At 44.5% G+C, this 22,064-nt stretch overlaps 1 protein-coding gene across 1 annotated transcript in view; it reads left to right on the top strand.

The window, feature by feature from the left end:
* The window catches only part of HHAT (hedgehog acyltransferase), a 365,335-nt gene extending 344,469 nt beyond the window's left edge, over positions 1-20,866 (top strand). The window contains exon 12 of the mRNA XM_083175655.1: positions 20,576-20,866. Coding sequence (XP_083031781.1) covers positions 20,576-20,715 — 140 coding nt within the window. The 3' untranslated portion in view covers positions 20,716-20,866. The remainder of the gene's footprint in view (positions 1-20,575) is intronic.
* The last annotated feature ends 1,198 nt before the right edge of the window (positions 20,867-22,064 follow it).

Raw genomic sequence — 22,064 nt, 5'->3', positions numbered from 1 at the left:
TTCCAATATTTATCTAAAAGCTGCTGTAAAACCTTCTATGACCTGCTTTCTATCAGCCATAATCGTACAGAGCTTCCTCACCTGCTGTATTTACTTGTTAATTAATGACATAAAGTATATCACTTTTTTGGTAGAGGGGTAATTAAAAAACACACCTTGTGTCTATCACCTTTATTTATATGGGATTTTCAATTTGAATTGCTTTATGGGGTTGCAATAGATGAAACCTGACACCGCGCCATCCCCTTCCCTTCTGTAATCTGCATTGACTTGTTTGCTATTAAGGTAGGTGTCTAATTAATCACTCACTCCATTTTTCATGTTAATTAATTGTTTCAGAGCTTGTAGCTTTACAGATAGTAATAGGCTATTCAAATTGATTACTGTGTTGATTTAGGGCGACATTAATTGACCTATTAATCTCATTATCTACGGGTGCAGAATTTGACGTGACTCCCCCTGATTATCTTAGTAAGAGTACAGACAGGACTGTACGTCAGTTTTAAATAAATCTATCCTCACATCTTCACAGTACACTGTGGACCGTGAGTTTTGGTTCTTCTAATAATTTTCGTATGGATGTTACAGTTGAAGATGAATTCAGTCATGTTAATAGTTCAGTTGGTAGTGATGTCATTTGGTGATGTTAGATTGGATATCAAATAGTCATGAAAGCATTTATAAGATTGCTCATCCAGTGTCTTCTGATTACTGAAAACTAGAGGAGAGATTGGCATTTAATATATAGTAGGTTACGAAGACGGGATGCAGTTTAAATCCCGGCGGTCGGGATCCCGGCGTTCAAAATCCCGACGCCGGAATCCCGAAAGCCGAAATCCCGACACTTTCTCCCCCCGTGGGTGTCCACGACACCCTCGGAGGGAGAATAAATTAGTGTGCCGAGCGTAGCGAGGCACCGGGCCCGCAAGGGGGGGGGGGCGATCCACGTCCCCCCCCTTGTCGGGATTTCGGCATTCGGGATTCCGGCGTCGGGATTTTGAACGCCGGGATCCCGACCGACGGCTTTTCATGCCGAATCCACGTAGACTAGTCATATCACTGAAAACCATGCCTAGACAAATCTTATCTGTATAGGCTATTACAGTATTTCACACAATTTAATCTTTATTGGCCACTAACAGTGCATGTTTTCCATATTTCCCAGAGGATGCACATTGCTACTGTATCTCACACATTTTCAAAGTTTGCTAGGTAGTGCTTATTATTTCACTTGTGATACCCAGGAGATTAGAAAAGCAGGTACTGTTGGTGGTTTATTAGGAGGTTTATGGAATTGGAAAACACCGGGCTAGTATGTTTTTTATGTTCTCCTACCATGGCAAGACCTTAGATATTTAATTGCAGCACTTGTATTATCTATCTGGGAGGAAAACTCAGTAGTACCAAACAGTTGATGTAACAAATTAAACAAATAAACCGACAATACTTACATAGAAATAGAGCAATGACAATTAATGTTAAGGGATATAATGGGGCAGATGTACTATTGTGCCCATAACCTTTTAAAAATAATGGGTCCCGCTTCTCCTGCATAACGAGAAGTGGGCACCTGTTACATCCTGATGTATCAATCTCTCCCCGACCGAGAGCCGTCATGTCCTGCAAGTACAGCTCTCCTTATCAGTGCCCCCGGGATCCCTGCTCATGTGCAATCTCCCTGTGTGCATGCGCGAGATCTCACTATTACCATGAGATCTCCAGCACAGCCTGGAGCCGGCAGCAGGGCTAGTGTTGTCCCTGCAGTGGGGATAGGACAACGCTAGCCCATAGCTAATCACTGGAGGGTGGATTGCAGGGGACAGCACTGACGAGCATTACTCGGTGGGGTGTCCCTAGCGCATGTATGAAATGTCATAATTCATCTTATCCCAATCTTTGAACACCCATTGTCTCTTTGCCAATGTCAAATCCTTCCTCTGCCCACCCTCACCTTGATTTCCTTCCTCACTCACTGGTCTTGACTTTGCCACCTACTTCACATCCAAAATTGACTCCGGATGTCTGTCACATCACAACAGACCCTCAACAACCGGCCAACCCCCCCCCCCCCCCCCTTTTTTTTTTCCTTACCACCCCTCCCCATCCATTTAATTAGCTCTGACTTCTTTTGTTTTCTGTATCTGGAGATGAAGTACTGTAATAGTCCTCCCCCCCCCCCCCCAACCACCTCCCCAATGGACCCTATGCCCACCTGCCTCCTGCACTACCTCTCTCCTTCTGTCTGTTCCCAACTTGCTCACCTTCCTAATCTGTCCCTCTTATCAGGCACTGTGCCCTCTGCCTTCAAGCATGCCCTTGTTTATATTATTAAGAAACCTAACATTCTTTCCAAATCCTGACCACTCTCTCTCCTTCCATTTGCCCCGAATTCCTTGAGCACACTGTCTGCAACTGCCTTACTGCATTTCTTTCTGCTCACTCCCTGCTTGACCCATTTTAGTCTGGCTTTTGTTCTCTCCAATCCACTGAAGCTGCCCTCCAAAAGTCTGCATTGATTTCCATGCTGACAAATCTAAGGGCCAATACTTTCTGCTTATTCTTCTTGACCTCTATGCTGCGTTTGACATTGTGGATTGCCCTCTCCTTCAGTTCTTTGGTCTGTTATATTGCTCTCTCCTGGGGCGAAATGTAATAAAGGTCGATTTTTTAGACATGTGCGATTTTGGTCAAAAACGTCCGAAATAGCACATTTTCCGAAAATCGCACATGTAATATGGTGCGATTCGTGACAAAAATTTTTATTGCACTTTTTGCCGCGAAATCGCACATTTTGAACTGGCGATTTTCAGTCTTCAATTCGCATCCAGATGGTTTCCCATTATAAAGTATACAAATCACACATGTAATAGGGTGCGATTTTTGGTAATCGTTACCAAAAATCAAAATAATATTATTTTATTATTATTATTCTGACGGCCAAATTTGACAGAACCATGCACAGATCATTGAGATCTGTGCATGGTTCTGTCTTTAAAAATATGTAAAAGTTAAAATAAAAAAAAAAATGGCGTGGGGTCCCCCCACCTGAGCATAACCAGACCTGGGCTCATTGAGCCGGACCTGGTTCCAAAAATACAGGGGACAAAAAGCATAGGGGTCCCCCGTATTTCTGAAACCCGCCCCGGACTCTTGGACCGGTCCTGGTTCCAAAAATACAAGGGACAAAAAATCTGAGGGTCCCCCATATTTTTAAACCAGCCTGAGGTGTCATGCCACAGCCGGGGGACACTTTTTACATAAGGTTGCCTGGCCATACCATGAGCATCGTGGCTGGTCAGCCTTGGATGGGGTAGCTGGGGGAGTGGGGACCCCCCAATAAAGGGATCGCCCCAGGCTTCACCTGTCCAGGGCTGAAGCCCGGGGCTGTCATCGGCGTCCCTGGCCTTTGGACGCCGGCCTGATAGGGTTAAATCGTTTATACATAACATTGCTTTATATAGGAGAACTGCAAGTACCAGCAGGCCTCCCCCCCCCATGCTTGGACTTTGCAAACCACAAGTTCCAGCATGTGGGACATTAATGGGTATGCTGGTACTTGTAGTCCACCTGTAAAAAGAATGTTAAAACAAAACACACACACCTCACTTTTACAACAACATACTTACAGCACCAGGGTCCAGCGTGGCCTCCCTCCTCCAGAGCCAGCTCACCCCGCACTGACAGCGGGGTGAGCCGGCTTCCTGCGGAGCTGCTAACCACTGTTTCATTAAACCATCTCTCATCCTAACCTAATGTTTATACTCACATCTACCCAGGGCCTGATTAAGGGTTGAAGCTGCCCTAGACTAATACAGAAGTGGCTGCTCCCCCGTTCTCCACCACCAATCTTTTTGCTGATATTCAGCTACAAATCAGTAACAGGCTCAGCTCCAGAGGCGTAACTAGAACTGTGTGGGCCCCATAGCAAACTTTCGTAAGGGCCCTCCCCCCACACACACACACCAGAGAGACAGAGAAGAGAGAAGGAGCAGAAGGAAAGAAGAGAAGTCTGGGAAGAGAAGAGGGGAGGAGAGAGAGGAGAAAGTGAGATACTTGGGCAAAGAGATATAAAGAGAAAGGGGAGACGGAGAGGGAGTAAGAGAGAGTGGAGAGAAAGAGAAGGGCAGTGAAAAGAGAAAGAGAGGAGAAAGCATGGGAAGGAGAGGGGGGAGGGCAGAGAGAGCAGGGGATTAAAAAAGGAAAGAAAATGGGATGGTGAGAGGAAAAAATAAGAGTAAAGACAGGGTGGGGGAGAAAATGTGGGGGAGAGTTAGAGAGAGTGAGGGGTGAGGTGTGCAGTGTCTCCTGTGTGCAGGGGCTCCTGAAGTGTGCGCAGGGAGTGAGGTGAGGAGGGGAAAGAGCGGGGGGGAGACAGAGAGGATTGCATGAAAGCCATCAGCACCGGGTCTCACCATTCACTAACACCGGCACTTCTCTTGCGCATCCTTAGCCCGGCGCCTGGCTTGCTCTTCAGCGCACCGAGTCTCACTGATGCACAGGCAGCTGCCGCTCTACTGTGTGCGGCATGCCTGCAAGTGACTCCCGTGTGCTGGGTGTCTGTGCCGCCGATCTCTGCCCTCCAGGTGTGCTGTGCGCAGGGGCTCCAGCCTCCTGCAAGCATCCAGCCGCCGAGACCGTGCGCGCCGGATGTCATGTGGCACGGGCTCCTGCACGGGAATTAGGAAGCCGCTGATTTCCTGTGCGCTGGGTCCCGCCACTGAAGGTAGACCGCGGCCGCGCTGCAGCAGTATATGGAGGAAAACAAATGGGTGCAGGGGATAGCCTGCAGGGCCTTCGGGCCCCCCAAAGGCCCGGGCCCCATAGCAGCTGCATCCCCTGCACCCACAGTAGTTACGCCACTGCTCAGCTCTATTCATATTGCCACTTACCGACCTAGCAGTGCTAGCAATGGCGGAAGTGGAATCAATCACAGCCTTTGCAGCGGAGCCATCCGTGGCTCTCACAGGATCTTCTCTTGCCTGCCTCGGTGACCGGTGCTCCCACAAGGCAATACATCCATCCCATTGCAATCTACTTAACCCCCCCACCCCCCCCCACCCCCCTCCGCTTCATACCCTTGCAGTTGTTCGTGGGAGGCATGCTAATCAGTGCCTCCCAAACTATTTTAAATACTTTATACTAGTAAAATAATATAAAGAAAATACTTATTACACCGAATATGTGTCATAGGTATATTCTTTTTATTATTTTAAAACAAACTGACAGAGGAAGCACTGCCTCCCCTGGCTGCACGTCCCTGCTGTTTAGAGGGCCCTGCTCTTGAGCACTTAATACACGATGCGCCCTCCAGTCAAAAGGTGGAGGGCCCTGCTCTCAAGCTTACAATCTACTTCAAACTGATATCTATATTGCAGTGTAAAAATAAACCGGGCAGTATTTACCCTGCACAGAAACAAAATAACTCACCCAAATCTAACTCTCTCTGCACATGCTACATCCGCCTCCCGGCAGTGCACATATTTTTGTCCATTAAAGAGAGAATTTGCTTTTGCGAGTGAACCAGAATCAGGCCTAATGTACAGTTGCCATGTATGAAAGTGCAAGCTATCCTTTGTTATCATCCATTTATGGATGTGCGTGCATGAGATGGTTTGCCAAGTGGGTGCGGCTTCAGTTACTTTGGACTGATGATCAGAGTCTACAACTTGGGTCTGTCCAGCATAGCTCAGATGCGAGGTATGTTATCATTTTCTGCCTAGATTTCTATATTGTGTTAAATTGCAATGTAACTACCTTTCCCCCCACAGTTCCTGTAACAACATTTTGTTTTTGGAGTTTTATGATGAATCTGGATATATTCATTAAGTTTACCATTTGCTCATATGCAAACCGAGCGCATGATAAACAGAATATGTTTAGCAAATATTCTTATCTCCCGGAAAACATCTGCTACTCTTCTGAAATGTTTAATACATGTCATTTTACTTCCCCAGATTGTAGTCCCTTTTTTTATGCATTTTGCAGCTACTGTAAATGTCTACCACCTCTTATTTTTCTGCAAATCAGTAATAAATCTGTCTGGTCTCACACTTTTGATTTTCGGCTCTTGAAGTTTTAGAATGTGTGTGATGCGAGACATTAGTAATGTTTTCCATTTTTGAAGTTAGCTGTGTAGATAAAGTTGTACATAGGGTTGTAGAAAAAACAGAGGATTGACCCTTTACTTACAGTACTCATCAAGGGTGTGGATCTGTTGGTCACCAGCAAGTTGTTAGACAGTCATTAGGTCGACATGCAGAAAGGTCGACATGAGTCTAGGTCAACACGGGTTAGGTCGACAGGGCCATAAGGTGGGCAGGGTCTTTAGGTCGACAGTCAAAATGTCGACATGGGGTTTTCCACAGTTTTTTGGCCAGAATGCCGACACAGTTGACAAGGACACAGGTTAAAGTGCACAGCATCCCCTCGCATGGCTCACTGCGCTCGCCAAGCTATTTTATTCTTACACCACGCCCTAGTGGATGGTAGGGCATGAAATACCACCTGTCAGCACATGTCAGCTCAAAAATCAGTGAAAAACCCCATTTCGACCTTTTGACAGTCGACCGAACCCATTTTGACCTAATGACCCTGTGGACCTAATGACCCTATCGACCTAGACTCATTTTGACCTAAATGCATGTCGACCTAATGACTATCTAACAACTTGCTGGTGACCCAATGACCGTATCCCCTCATCAAAACAGTGTAATTAGCATTACTGGGTGCCCTGGCACATTTTTTAAAAAGAACCTCCATTAAAATGAATCTCACCTACAGTACCTGCTTTCCTTTCAAAGATATCTAACAATCAGCAGCAGCTCCTTCCTAGGTTAAGTAGGGGGCTGCCGCTACCATCCTGCTTGTTCTAATGGAGGAGGAGAATCCCTGCTAACCAGGCCCTGGCAACTGCATAGTCAAGCTGACAGGTGCTGAGGCCGGCAGATGCGCACAAGGGCGTCTTGACTGCGCATGCACAAACCTTGGCTTCTGTGGACTGCATCAACTGCAGCCCATAGAAGCAGCTTTGGCTGATGACTGGCAGTCCCGGACATGGGAACCACCTCTAATGGAACTGTCTGTAGAGTCTGTGTCTGACTCCAATAGGAAGTAATTGCCAGTCACAGTAAAGCCTGGTCGATTCAGACCTGCACATACAAGTCTGAATTCGGTCCTTGTCCGATGATGGGGCTACTGCACATATGCACATTGTTGGTAATGCGCATGTGCAGGGCCTAGCTGCGAGCTCCTTCGGCAAATGTCTCCCTCGCCAAGGTACTTATAGCCTGACTGACAGTTAGAGGCATGCTGGGGTGGATCCTTTGCGTTACATAGGCGTGCTCACAAAAATGGTGGACGCACCCATAGAAACGCTATGCTGAATGCAGGCATTCATTTGCCTGATAGGGGTGGGCGCATGTCATCGACGCGCGCCTCAAACTCCCTTAAATCTGTGCAGCCTGATTCCTGGGTCACAATGCAGCTGCGAATGCCGGGGAGAGGAGAAAAGATCATTCGACGGTGAGTAACCATCAAATGATTTTTCCTCTGTGTGGGCACTAGCGAAATACACATCCGTTTGCAACCCTGCACAGGGGGACAGACGGCAAGTGGGAGGGCATGCGTTTGGATGGGCAGCGTTATCCTGCTTGCTGGGCACTGAACACATACAGCCAAGCGAGCAGGTCTGAACTGGGTCCTAAGGGCAAGCAGTTATAGAGTAAGTGCAATATGTGTCCCACTGCCCATAGGGACAACGTTTAATGTGCATGCAAAGTAGAAAGAGAACAATGTATGGGGTAATAAAATGGGCCTCTCAGTTTCTTCAATGGATCCTAATAGCACTGATACTTTCCAATGTTCATCTCGCACAGAGCCAACACGCGTCCCCCAGTCCTTCCTGTCTGAATCACGCTGCAGGGTCTGCCAGGATACACGGCATATGTATCCTGCAAGTGGCTGGCTGCAGCATATGCAGCCTCCTAGTGAGGAATGTGCTGGTTCCTCGGGGCGATATTTCTTGACATAGAAAATATAGCGATGAAAAATGTGTTATTACAGATTTCTCTTATCTAAGCTTTAGCTAGTGTTTTATCTGCTGGCAAGCAGATGGAAAGGTTAGCAAACATCTTTATTTCAATTAAATGTAATGAGTTGATTTTGCAAAGGCATTTTTTTAATTAAGACATGCAGTGCTTAATTGTCTTCATTAATGCTAATATGAGTGATGAGAGTGGAGTGTGAAAGGATGTGAGGGGGACACTAGAGAGGGGCGATGTACACTTTGTATTACACTTTCCTTTTGGCCAAGCTTTGCACTTATTGGTCGGTGTGTTGTTCATCCATCCCTGTAAAAGCTGAGAAGGCAGAGCTTACTTATTTGCTTTATTTACTCATTATTTAAATAAAAGATTTGAAGTTTTATCCTGTCAAAGCCATAGGTTCCCTCCTCCTTATAACGTGGGGCCAGGATTAGCACTGAGAATCAGCATCACTGGTCATACTTCAGGGGCCTCATTCAGATCACTTGGGTACTGCGTGCATTCGGGTATCTGCGCATGTGCAGGCGTATGGTGCGTGCACCCACGGCGACCTTTCGGACTCGCAAGGATGTGAATTCGCAGCCTTGCGTATCAACCTGAATAACCCCACAGATGTGAATTAATGGTATATTCACTGTATTTAAGCTTATGCTTAGCTCCCTCCGGCAGCGGATATTGGTATCATCGCATACCTCCCAACTGTCCCGCTTATCGCGGGAATGTCCCAGTATTTTGGGACATTCCCGCATCCCTCCTGCCGTCGGCAGTGTCCTGCGGCGGGGCAGTTGGGAGTCCCCCCTGTCGTCCGTGAATAGACGTTGTGTGCATGGGGGCTAGCCAGCAGCCAATATTTTGTATTTCTATCCATGTTATATCTTATATCCATGTTATATCTTAATTTAAGCATTGTCAACATTTCCACACGGGCTCCTTCTTCTCTTAAAATGTCCTTGAGCAAGGTTGCGGATTAGCCGAATTGAGCATTAATTACTGGAGAACACATGACAGTGAAATCATGTATTGCATTTATTTAATTACCCGTATGCCATATACTCTACATTAACTAATAAGTAAGAAATCAATTACTTTTTGGCAGAAGTGGTCACATTTGTTTTTCTGGAAACAAATGACTAATCTCTTAACATTTTAAGGTCTATTTCTGTCCAAAGTATTGCAAAATAATATAATACTGTATGCCATTAGAATTACTTCAAGTTGCTGCTGTCACCATGACTAGAATGCAATAGTTACCCCATACTGGGTCAATTACGCTAAGCTGTAGCCTAGATATAATGCCTGTAAGACATACACTTGCCATTTATGAAGGAATCGGACCGTAGTAAAATAGAGGCGTCAAATGTTTGCCGCAGTGACTCTACAGCCCTAATAGACAGTAAAATGTCATAGAGCATAGTAAAAAGCCAATGTAACAGGTTGCAAGAGCCCATGATTTCAGTATTAAAATTCAGTATTAAACAAGGAGGACTGGTGTGGGAATCCGGACAGAGGTCAGGGAAGTATAATTACCTTCCCCTGTCCTCCCCTAACCCTAACATTCCCTTATTACAGCCTACCCCTAACACTTCATGTCTGTCCCCCGAGGCTAAATCTAACCCTCCCCTCATATCCAACCACCTAAACCTAATTCCCCCTCCCTGCCGCATATATCTAACACCCCGTTCTAAGTGCTTAACTCCCCCTAACCTTGTCCCCTCCAGTCTAACCTTAAGTCCACCTGCTAGTGCCTAATCTTAACCCCTCTCCCCTACTGGCATAACGTTAACCTCTCCCTACTCACTTACATTCAGAATGCTGGAAGTTGGGATTCCAGCATCTACATCCTCATCGATACAGGCCGGTAGTTGGGATGCCAGTGTTGGTATTCTGATTGCCGGTTTCCTGTCCGCCAGGATACTAGCCGCATCCCATTAAACATATACTGTATGTGGTTGGTGTCTAATGAAAACTATTTTCTCATAATTAGACGTAAGCGAAGGCCAGAAATAGCAATTCTGTACTTCCAAACTTGACAGAAGCTCACTATTTTGAATTACCGATGTCTGAATGACCCTGTATCATTTCTTTTTTGTGCTCCTTAGCAATGTATCATGACTCCACTGTCACTCCTCATTCAGCTTTTATTGAGCTAATTCAACTGAAATTGTACTTGACACAATGTATCTCATTTATCTGCTGTGTAATTTCCTAGTAGGATCATCCCTCCACAGTGAATTAAATGATATCTTGAAAAGCAACTCCATCAAGTAACAATGCAGTCATCATTTATTGTCAGATTAAATACTCTTTTGTCTTTGCTGCACTATCGCAGATTTCAAAAACTAATCCTATGTATACAAACAAGGTTCTGGTGTAGACGGACTCGGAGTATATAATTGGTGAATAACAATATAACTAGCTGTTCTTCAAAACCAGAAGTAAATGACTACTGAAGCAGATTAAGCATGATTCCACTCGATCAAAGATTAATCCAGTTTTGGTGGTATTGATTAGTTTTTAAATGGCTGTAACCTATTCGTTATCAATATACTGTATCAATCTTTATCTGTCAGGTGGAACATGTCAGTGCTGTAGTACTTCTAGAGAAGAGTAAACTAATCTGTACATTATTAGTTCAAATTGAGTTCTGTGCTTGCTGCAGTGATAGCGCCCATTGTACTGAACCATTTATAAATGACAATAGGAATTCCTAGAAAAAAATTCTGTATATCCCATTTGCAGGTAGGTAAGTGCAGTAGGGTGTTTATAGGTCTATCTCAGCCTTATCTTAAGAGCATTCAACTATGTGGTTATACCCAAAGGTAATTAACACTAGTAAAATGCATGTAAATAGGGTCTTCCGTAGAAGCCATAGTGTCACCATGCCTACTATCCTTGTCACGAGGGAGCGCCTAGTAGTGTTACAGTACTGTCCTCTTGCAATTTTAGAGCACTTGTATGCATGTGACACTATAAAAATGCATTGTAAAAGCAGGGCAGATTAAGGTTTGTTAGGGCCCCTGGAAAACTAACTTGTGGGGGAACCCTATCAGTAAACATGTAAAAACAATATAGTGGCTTTGATGGTGATGGCCTTGACAAGAATTCCGACATTATTCCGGGGTAAATTCAGCGTACCTGAAAATTCTGCGCTGCCCCTGGAGACTGTGACAGGAAGTAGGTGTTACAGGAGAATGTCCCACTGCTGTACCCGGCTCCTGTCATTGCAGGCAAGCCCACATTTTGATGACACCCCCTCCAAGGCTGACATCCCTTTCTGATGCCACTGCATGGCATAAGGGGTATATTGCCCTGACAGCGAGCTATCGATGCCTAGAAGTGATGATTGCTCACTGTCATTGTATTAAACTCCCTTCACTCGCTGTTTCCACCTTGCCTGTTCCCTAAGGCGGGATGGAAATAGCGAGTGAGGCCATTAGACCGGCGGGATTTGCCACAAAATGCAATGGACTCGCTGCATTTGCCGTGAACCTCGCTGTTTAAGGGGATCCTCACGTCCTCTCACTACCAGGATTTGGACGTACATTGAATACGGTGAGGGGACAGCAAGGGGGTTTGACACCGAGGATGGCTTGTGTTCGGCAAAGAAAAGCCATCCTCACCGTACAAACCCCCTCGCCGAAGGCATTGAATACCACCCAGAGAAGTAGCGGTTGGGCAGTTCCACACATCTCTGAATCAGGTTTACTGTTTGGTGAATAAAATACTAATATGGCTTCTATGTGTCTTCTTTAGTTCCTTAAAGGAAAAAATAAATAGTCTAAAGCTACAGAGACAGAACTCAGAGACATCCATACAGACTCCTTTTTATAAATGTATTATTATTATTATTATTAAATGGAAGAGCAAAAACATTGTTAGGGACACACCTAATGAAGCCGGAATGCGGTCATTTGGTCTACAGCATGGTGGTCGACAGTCATTAGGTCGACACCATTATGTCGACATGGTAAAAGGTCAACATGGGTCTAGGTCGACATGGTTCTAGGTCGAATGGTCATTAGTTCGACAGGTCATTAGTTCGACAGTGTCTAGGTCGACAGTCAAAAGGTCGACATGTGGTTTTTCCCTGTTTTTTTGAGCTGACATGTGCCGACAGGCCTTATTTCACGCCCTACCATCCACTAGGGTGTTTTGGGAGAATAAAATAGTGTGCCGAGCGTATTGAGGCACCGCGTGCGACGCATTGCGAGTGCAGTGAGCGACGCGAGGGGATACGGTGCACCTTAAACTGTGTCCATGTCGACTGTGTTGACATTCAGGTAAAAAAACAGTGAAAAACCCCATGTCGACCTTTTGACTGTTGACCTAGACATTGTCGAACTAATGAACTGTCAAACTAATGACCTTTCGACCTATAACCATGTCGACCTAGACCCCTTTTGACCTAGTCCCAGTTGACCTTTTCCCATGTCGACCTAATGGTGTCAACCTAATGACTATCGACCATCATGCAGTAGACCAGATGATCCCAACCCATGAAGCCCATTTACAGTCCAGTTACACCCACTCAGCTGCTAGTTGAGATGCATACTGTATAACGCCAAGTCAGGCACATAGTTGATGGTATTATGTATGCTCAGCTATGGAGCATGTGCAATACAAAAAATCAGAAGATTAGACTTGAGTATAACTCTTAGTGAGTCCTAAAATAACAAGTTACTTATAGAGATAGATGGCAGTGGCTCCATCTGTACAATATCCATATTTGGGTACACATATCTCAATAATTAAAAAATGTATGAAAACAAAATAAGACCCGCCCATTCTCTATCCAAATAACACCTCCAGGTGATCCCAGCCACAACCACTTTCTGATAAGCCACGCCCTCTTTGGCTTTAATAGTCAGAATTATCAGCATGTATAAAAAGAAGATATAACTGCTTAGGACATTTAGGAAACTAGTATTGTTGCGATTTCACCCAATTCCAATGGATCGGGTTGGGAAATCGACCTAAATCGGAATGTGTTTGACACCCCATTCGGTCCAAATCTTGGCCTCGTGGGCATCGGACCGGAATTGGAGGTCGGACCCGCATGCAGGTCCGACCTCTAACTCGGACCCCTGCCCAGCGGCGGGGAATAGATTGCATGTGGAAAGACCGCATGCGCTGAATCGCATGTGATCCTTTTGCCCGGGGAGGTCCCAGGCAGCTCAAGGGTATAGGATGGCCATACACTGTTGCAAGACATCGCAGTAGTGTATGGCCACCTTAAGTGCTTAAATTTACAGTACCTGACTCTGATGCGTCTCTGTATAGGCAGAATATACAGTAAGCAGCTGATTGCTCTTCTGGCTCTTACCTACAGTATTAGGACCATTGTTTTACAATGACATTTTATCTAATTATTTTACTGTATGGGTCATCAGCTGATGAATTTTCCAAGACGTAAAGTCCAGATACTAGGCTAGAGTCCTATTATTTATCCTAAAATGATAGTTTTAGACTCAGGCAGGGTGAAAAATATTTGATGTGACTTTGGCCAAATGATCTGTACAACAGGAAAAACTTCCACAATTATACATTATGACATCAGTTTTAATCTTGTAGAAGAAAGTCATTTATAACGATCATTACAGCACTCAGTGATTTCCATCACAAAAGTCACCTTGGGACAGCAGAATATCTGAATCTTAACTTTCTTATGCTCAGAGCTAAGTAATGAGCCTTGACCAGCATTTAATTAATATATGTGCGGTGTATATATATATATATATAAGTGTACAAGACCTGCACTCTCACCCACATAAATGGTAACCGCTAGGGTGCCGTATAAATAGCAGTGTCCCTAGGGACAGTACTATGTAGATACAGTAGCTCCCGTGAGGGAAAACAGCACTCACCAGACTTCATGCAATAAAGGTATACAGGAACAAGGTGTCCCAGGTTTAATGATTCTTACTTGGAGCCTGCCGACGTTTCGGTCCAACACGGACCATTATCAAGGCAGAAGGTATCCAAACGTGTCAACAACAAACAGCAGTGCATCAGCAAGGGGTAACAGGGACTGATGCACTGCTGTTTGTTGTTGACACGTTTGGATACCTTCTGCCTTGATAATGGTCCGTGTTGGACCGAAACGTCGGCAGGCTCCAAGTAAGAATCATTAAACCTGGGACACCTTGTTCCTGTATACCTTTATTGCATGAAGTCTGGTGAGTGCTGTTTTCCCTCACGGGAGCTACTGTATATATATATATATATATATATATATATATATATATATATATATATATATATATATATATATATATATTACACAAAACTTTGGTCCGCCACTCCCAATGATGCTGCAGCAACTTGCTCCGGTGCCCTCACAATAGGGACGAAATAGATAGGCAGAGGTGCGGCACTCAGAAAAATACGCTTCAGTCAGAGCTTAATGCATTAAGCTCTGACTGAAGCGTATTTTTTCCGAGTGCCGCACCTCTGCCTATCTATCTATCTATATATATATAGAAAGTAGAAAGGTTCAGAGGGCGCTATGAATTTATGAAGTAGTTAATGGAAAAACAACTGTAGTAAAAAGTATTTAATAACAAATTGTGTATACAACTTTCAATAAAATCAAAAGGTACCGTAATAAGGAATCCTTTCAGGATATTGACAGTGGTGATCATCAAGTTGGTGTAGGCAGCCCGACGCGTTTCGTCAATAGCATGACTTCATCAGTAGCAGAAATAAATCGGTTTGATTGAGAGACTTACACCAATTTGCCGTCAGAGGGGTAGATCATCAAAACAGATCATCAAAAAAGATAAGATGGTCCAATGAGAACAATCTTTTTATATGAAGGAAACCACCAATGCTGGTTTCTCAAAGGCTTACAAATTAGCTCAGGTAATTCTGTGACCAAAATCTCTGTCAATTATATAGAATCAGAGGAGTGTACTGCTGGATTCCAAAAACTGGAGTGTTTGGAATCCATCTGCTAATAATATAGTATTTAGACCTTGTGATTATTCTCAGATTATAAATAATTATAGGCAACACAATACATTAGAAAGACAATAAAGACACTGTAGCTCCAATTCAGAACCTTCTCATTCTGTTCTGGAACCCTGATAACACTAGGGCAGTGATTTTCAACCTTTTTCAGGTCGCGGCACACCAGACAAGACTTCAAAATTGCCAAGGCTCACCAACATTTTTTAATCAGATATTCCAAAAATATTGCGCACTTGTAAGTAGGGTTACCACCTTTTTGTTGAGAGATTCCCAGACATTGGCCCACCCCCTGACCCGCCCCAGTCCCGCCTTATGTTGATTTTTTTAAACCTTTGCTTCAATTTCATTCTTGATTTTGCATACCATAATGCCAGTTACATGTTACATCACACACATTAATGGCCATTACAAGTTATGCCACACATCGTGATGCCAATTACAAGCTATGCCATATACCGCAATGGCTATTACACATTATGCCAGGACTCAACAAATTTCTTGCAAACGAGGGACAGTGTGCGCTGAAGGCGCGCACCAAATTTTTCAACATAATACCAACACACCGCACACCCATTATATAGTATACCACATGCCATAATGGCCATTACATGTTATGCCACACACCGTAATGCCCATTGCACATTTTAGTGAAGTTTGTAATTCCGATTACACATAAGCCCACACATGATGCCCATGACATACTATGTAACACTCCGCAATGCCCATGACATACTATATAACACTCTGCAATGCCCATGACATACTATATAACACTCCGCAATGCCCATGACATACTATATAACACTCCGCAATGCCCATGGCATACTATATAACACTCCGCAATGCCCATGACATACTATATAACACACCGCAATGCCCATGACATACTATATAACACACCGCAATGCCCATGACATACTATATAACACACCATACACATTTGACACATAAGTGCCACTTACCTACATGCTCAATGCCAGGGGCTTCATGCTCGATGCCAAGGTGGACTGGATTTGCTCGTTGCCAAGGGGGACAGAACTGTGCAGTGGCCCACTCCTGGCTCCCGTCCGCTATTTGCAATTCAATGCACCGCCAGTAGTGTGCAGCAGGGAGGGAGGGTGGGAGCAGTAGGGTGGGAGGGTATCTGCAGTGGGGTGGGAGGGTGGGTGGGAGGGAGGGTATCTTCAGTGGGGTGGGAGGGTGGCTGGGAGGGTATCTGCAGTGGGGTGGGAGGGTGGCTGGGAGGGTATCTGCAGTGGGGTGGGAGGGTGGCTGGGAGGGTATCTGCAGTGGGGTGGGAGGGTGGCTGGGAGGGTATCTGCAGTGGGGTGGGAGGGTGGCTGGGAGGGTATCTGCAGTGGGGTGGAAGGGTGGCTGGGAGGGTATCTGCAGTGGGGTGGAAGGGTGGCTGGGAGGGTATCTGCAGTGGGGTGGCTGGGTGAGTGCAGGAGGGTTGGAGAGTGGGTGGGAGTACACCATACTTAGCCAGCCGATGGTTAGCTGGCCCGCTCACCTCACCCCCCCCACCTCCTCCCAGTGTGCGTCCGTGTGCAAACCCCCCTCCTGCCTGTGCTGACACGCCGACGACCCCTCCCCCCTGTCAGTGTGCGTCCATGTGCGCACCGCCCGCCCGCTCACGGCTCCCCCGCTAGTATGTACTGGAGAGAGACGTGCTGTGCTGCTATGTAATATTCATATCTCCCACTGCTGGACCACTAGCCAATGGGCGCTCGCGGTCCAGCAGCCACCAGTTGATTGGCTGCTGGACTGCAAGCGCCCTTTGGCTAGTGGTCCAGCGGGATATATGATTATTGCATAGCAGCACAGCACGTCTCTCGAGTCCCGGACAGTGCACAGCGGGGGAGCCGTGAGCGGGCGGGCGGTGCGCACATGGACGCACACTGACAGGGGGGCGGGCAGGGAAGCATTCCCGGACAGCCACTCAGCGCCGTGCGACCACACACAACCCACAACGTCCAGCATGATGCTGAGCCGCCTGTCCGTCCCCTCTGTCAAAGTGAAACTCCGCTGGTATGTCGCCGTGACCCGAGGCATGGCGGCACACCTGTCAGCTGGCCGCGGCACACCGGTTTAAAATGTCTGCACTAGGGGATGGAATTTCCCTGGTGGAGCAATTTTAAATAAAGTGCCAAGAGGGCTATATCTACAAGTGGGACACAGCATGTTTCCTTAATATAGGGTGGGCTCTACCGCAGAGGGGGTAGGTGTCCCAATGTGTTTCATCCACAAATGTTTTTTAAAAGATTTTTTAAAAATATTTATATATATATATTGCTTTAGTTTTTATAAGAGGAGCTTCTTATGGAGTCCATACTATATTAAGGAAACATACAGTAGGAACTAATTCAGACCCGCTCGCTGCCTAGCAACTGGTAAGCTACACCCCGAAAAATGCCTGCACCCAACGCCCGAGTACCCTCGATAACATGCGAGGGGATGTGTCCGCTTACACATCCCCTTGTATGCGGCCGCTAGCAGGAAATATCATTGCTCACCGTCGAATGATTTCTCCTGCAGTCGGTAATAACAGTCAGTTTAAACTGACTTTTATTACAGCCGCTATCTGCAGAAAAGGGGGCGGGCGCTGGCGTCATGTGACATCAGCTGCCTGCTCCAAGCAGCCCACCTGTTTTTATGGGGATGCCCATAAAAACACCCCTTCCGATTGGACCTGAATTAGGCCCATACTGTGGTCCTCTTTTTAAGTATAGCCCTCTAAGCACTTTAGTTAAAATTGCACGGCCAGGGGAATTTTATCATTGGTTGCCCCAAATATTAACGGTAAAAGAGAAAACACGGTTTCCAGGCCAGATGAAAAGGTTCTGACTCGGAGCAACAGTATTCTTATCTGTTACACAAATTATTCTAATAGTACTTTATTAGCAGTTTATTTATTTTCCATTGTTTTATCTCTCTCTTTCTCTCTCTCTCTCTCTCTCTCTCTCTCTCTCTCTCTCTCTCTCTCTCTCTACATATATTCTGTTTATACAAACATAGTAGAAATAAAGATGATTAGAATGTATATATTTGTACAACAATGATTCATGTTTGCGTAGAACAATTAACCCATAAAAAAATAATCTGTTTTTCAGTTAAAGGATTAATGTTTAATATTGAAGTGTATTAAAAATTAGGTAATTTTCTTTCCTGCACATTAAAGATTACACAGGCAGAATTAATACACGTTAATTTAACTTGAATTATTACCCTAGAAAGGAACATGACTGAACATACCTAAACCCTCCGAGCATTATTATGTTATTAGCTCGTCATATTATACTGTAATACTGTTTCCATGTTTGTTGCCGTTATTTGTGCATGATTAAAGACTGCGTCCAGTAATTTATATATTTAACTTTTTTTTTATTGCGTATTATCAAATTTATATCATTGCTGTTGTGTTCATGAATTTTTGCACAAAATGTGCTCAATACACCATTCCTTCCTACAAACTCTTCTCGTAGTGTTTTTTTTATATTTATTTTATTATTTTATCTTGTATAACTTACAGTATATTTCACTTGGAGATTATTTAATGGATCTATCACCCTTTCTGTAGATAAAAATGATTGTGTATGTTAAGTTTCAGTCTTCCTCAGTCCAGTGAGAAAATGTATCCCCTTGCTCTAGAAATCCTATTCTTGCTAAAATATTACCTTCCAGAAGACTACAAATCCTTTTACTAGTTTTGAATGTTTTTATTACATCACTTCTGTCCTTTAGCTACTGTAAGTTGTATATCAGCAATGGTCATTACGGACGGCAGGGAGAAGTAACATATTCACTGCTTTGTAATAAAGCAGAGGACAAGTCTGAGCTGTAGATGCACACATCATGTGACCTCCTCTGCACAATGTACGGAGATCGTGCAGTACATCATAGAAGGGAGTCAAGTGTGTTTTTCTCACTTCACCTGCTAGATGGAATTTGTAGGCTGTAAATATAATGGAGACTATTATCAATGCATTGGTGTGCTTGGGAAAGGTTGGCATTACATTATAAATATAGCAATGTCCATAAATATTTATTGGAAATGTTTGGCTCTTCTCAGAGAATGTGTTAAGGTCATTTACAACACTTACAATAGGTGGCTGCTGGATGACGCTCTGACAGGGGGGATCCCGACAGTCAGTATACCCGATGTCGGAATCCTAACTGCTGGAGCTCCGACAGGGGGATCCCAACTCACAGGGGCTATTCTCCCTTGTGGGGTCTGCAAGGGGCTTCTTTGCGCTCAACCCCCTGTCGGAGCACTGGCAGTTGGGATTCCGACCTCAGAATACTAACCCTCGGGATCCTACCTATCGGAGCACCATACCACAGCCCAATAGGTTACCTCATGCACAAATAGTATTAGGTTTACAAATAAAGTAAAAAATTATTTTTTACATTTTTGCCAAAGAATTCTATGAAAAGTTGCATGCACTTAAACCACTTGGTGAAGCAGCTGGACCAGTCAGAAACAGGAATGTCTTTTACATGCTGGATGAAGGTCTCCACTGCAAGTTTATGTGTCTCAAAATTATTTGTGTTCCTTTGAACACGAAGCTCTAAACTGTGCAGCTGTTGATTAAGCTCCTGGTTGTTTATGCCCAGAAAATTCACTACTTTCCTGGACTCATGGGCAGGTGAAATGTTGTGATGGAAAAGGGAACCACAAGTGTGAATGGTTATTTTATGGTGCCTGGAAACCGCTTCTCGCACTTGTGGCAGTGAGTATGCACACCAGTCCCCAGTGACGTTATGTCGCTACAGTCTTGCCCACAAAAACAGCTACCATCTGCTTGATCATGCTGTAGTCACATCAGACTTCTGTGGCGGTACACCTCCAACATGGGTCCACTGGACTAACTGTTGTTTGGTCCCGTGGTCGAAACTGTAGAGCCAGGATTCATTGACACTAATGATCTTCCAGACAGAGTTTGATCAACTGCCATAAAATCTGGCCAAGCCTCCCGAGCCTCCTTCTGCTTTCCAGCCAGCTGATGGCGAATGGAGCATGCCAAAAACCTTGCTCAGGCCAAGCTGTCCATGGATTATCAAATAGATGAATCCTGATGAGATGCCTTTCACCATCTCTAACTGGACTGTAGTCACTATGACGTACACCTCAACCATACATAGCACATGCAAAGCAGCAAAGTTGTCCTCGGTGATGGCAACTACAGGTTGGAGGACACAAATTGGATAATTGCTTCCAGAGACCATCTCCTGTGTAAAATTTTGCAAACCACTGAAACACAGTGACATGGGATGGTGCTTCCTCCCCAAAAGCAGCTTTCATTCAATCAAAAACAATCTTGCTGTTGCAGACTGCTCTTATAGTTATAGAAGATCATTGTTCTGTGGAGGCCTCCTTTGAGCTCCATAATGTTCGTGAAGAAAGTGAACTTGCTGATTTCTTCAGTGTGCAGTCCTGCTTATATAGAGTTCTGGGCCTTGACCAATACAATGTATCAAAATAAAAGTGAATTAATTGAAAAGCAGAAATGTGTTTTGCTCTAACAAATACTGTACCTGATATATTATGTTTGTTGTTACAGGTTGGCCCTGGGTCCCTCTTACAATGTTTGGCTGTCTTTACTGCTTCTCCCAGGTTGGAATTGAATGGAGTCTATTTTTATTCCCCAAGTACAATGGCAATTTTCCACTCTGTTCAAGGAGTACATTAACCAAGAAGTAACAACATGGCATTGCATTCTTCTCCATATACACTACACTAGTAGTTGGAGGCAATCCAAGAAACATCGGACATGACAACACTTACTGTATACTATGTTTCTAATATATTTTTCAGAATAAAGTTATTGACTTTGATATTGATCTAAAAAGCTAAATAAGTATCTCTTTTTATTTGTTTGTTCTGTTTCAGAGGGAATCCAGGGTAACCCAGTGGTAGCAAAGCACAGTAATAGTGCTCCAGAGCCAAGTATGAGGTGGCTCAATAAGTAGAGTAACAAGACCTCTTACGTATGTAATGTTCTTTATTTTATTTTAACTTCCCACCAAGCCACAGCTTCCCCTCCTGGCCTTGACATTGTGCCTCATATCGATCATCCTGTCCTAACATCAGTTGTAAAATGGTGTGTCTGGCAGAAACATGGTCAGACATTGTGGTGCACAGTGTGGTAAGATTTCTTCATCTGTGTCACGGAAACAGGTTTGCAATTGTTGCCCTGGATGCGGTGGATGTACTTGGCCCAGTGGTGTATTTATAATGGTGCAGTGTGCAAAATTCATATGGGACCAAGAGTCACTCATTTTGTTAATACTTACTCTCCGGACTCCAGTGGCGGCAGCAGAAGCACTGACAAAATCGCGGTGGCTATTTTTCCTGCAATCTTAATACTCTAGTGCTCAGACTCCACAATGCTGGGCTACTGCCGGCAACAGTAGATACAGTGGGGGAAATTTACTAAAGGAAATGTGTAAAAAATAGGTGTATTTGTATCCAGAAATACACTTATTTTTGACATTTACCATCCCGAAAATACGGCAATTCGTAGTCGTGTTGATAGCACATCAATACGACTACGAATTGCCGTATTTTCGGGATAGTAAATGTAAAAAATAAGTGTATTTCTGGATACAAATACACCTATTTTTTTACAAATTTTCTTTAGTAAATTTCCTCCAGTATGTCAAAATCTATGGAAAAATGGCCACCATGCCATTTTTATGGAGATCCACACATCTGCAGTAGGATCTTAGCGCTCTAGTGCTCAGACTCTTCTGCACACAGTACGCTGCTCCTGAGCAGAGAGGAGGAGGCCTTACTGGAGGAGACTGCATCATCTTTTAAAAATGCCCCTGATTTGGCCATTGTCAAAGACAGTGCGCCTAACATAGCCAAACCTATTTCCATGACATAACCTTATCTGTGTACACCACATTGGTGATGAATTTCAGCTGCTGATATGCATTTTAGGTACAGCATTATGATCTCACTACGCACCTTAATGTTTGACCACATTTCTGCCATCCTCTTCATCTTACAGCTGATGTTAGGAGGGACTGACTGATATGAGGCCC

Source organism: Crinia signifera, chromosome 3, assembly GCF_055691185.1.
Source record: "Crinia signifera chromosome 3, ASM5569118v1, whole genome shotgun sequence".
Taxonomy (NCBI): domain Eukaryota; kingdom Metazoa; phylum Chordata; class Amphibia; order Anura; family Myobatrachidae; genus Crinia; species Crinia signifera.
This window is presented reverse-complemented; position numbering and strand designations above follow the sequence as displayed.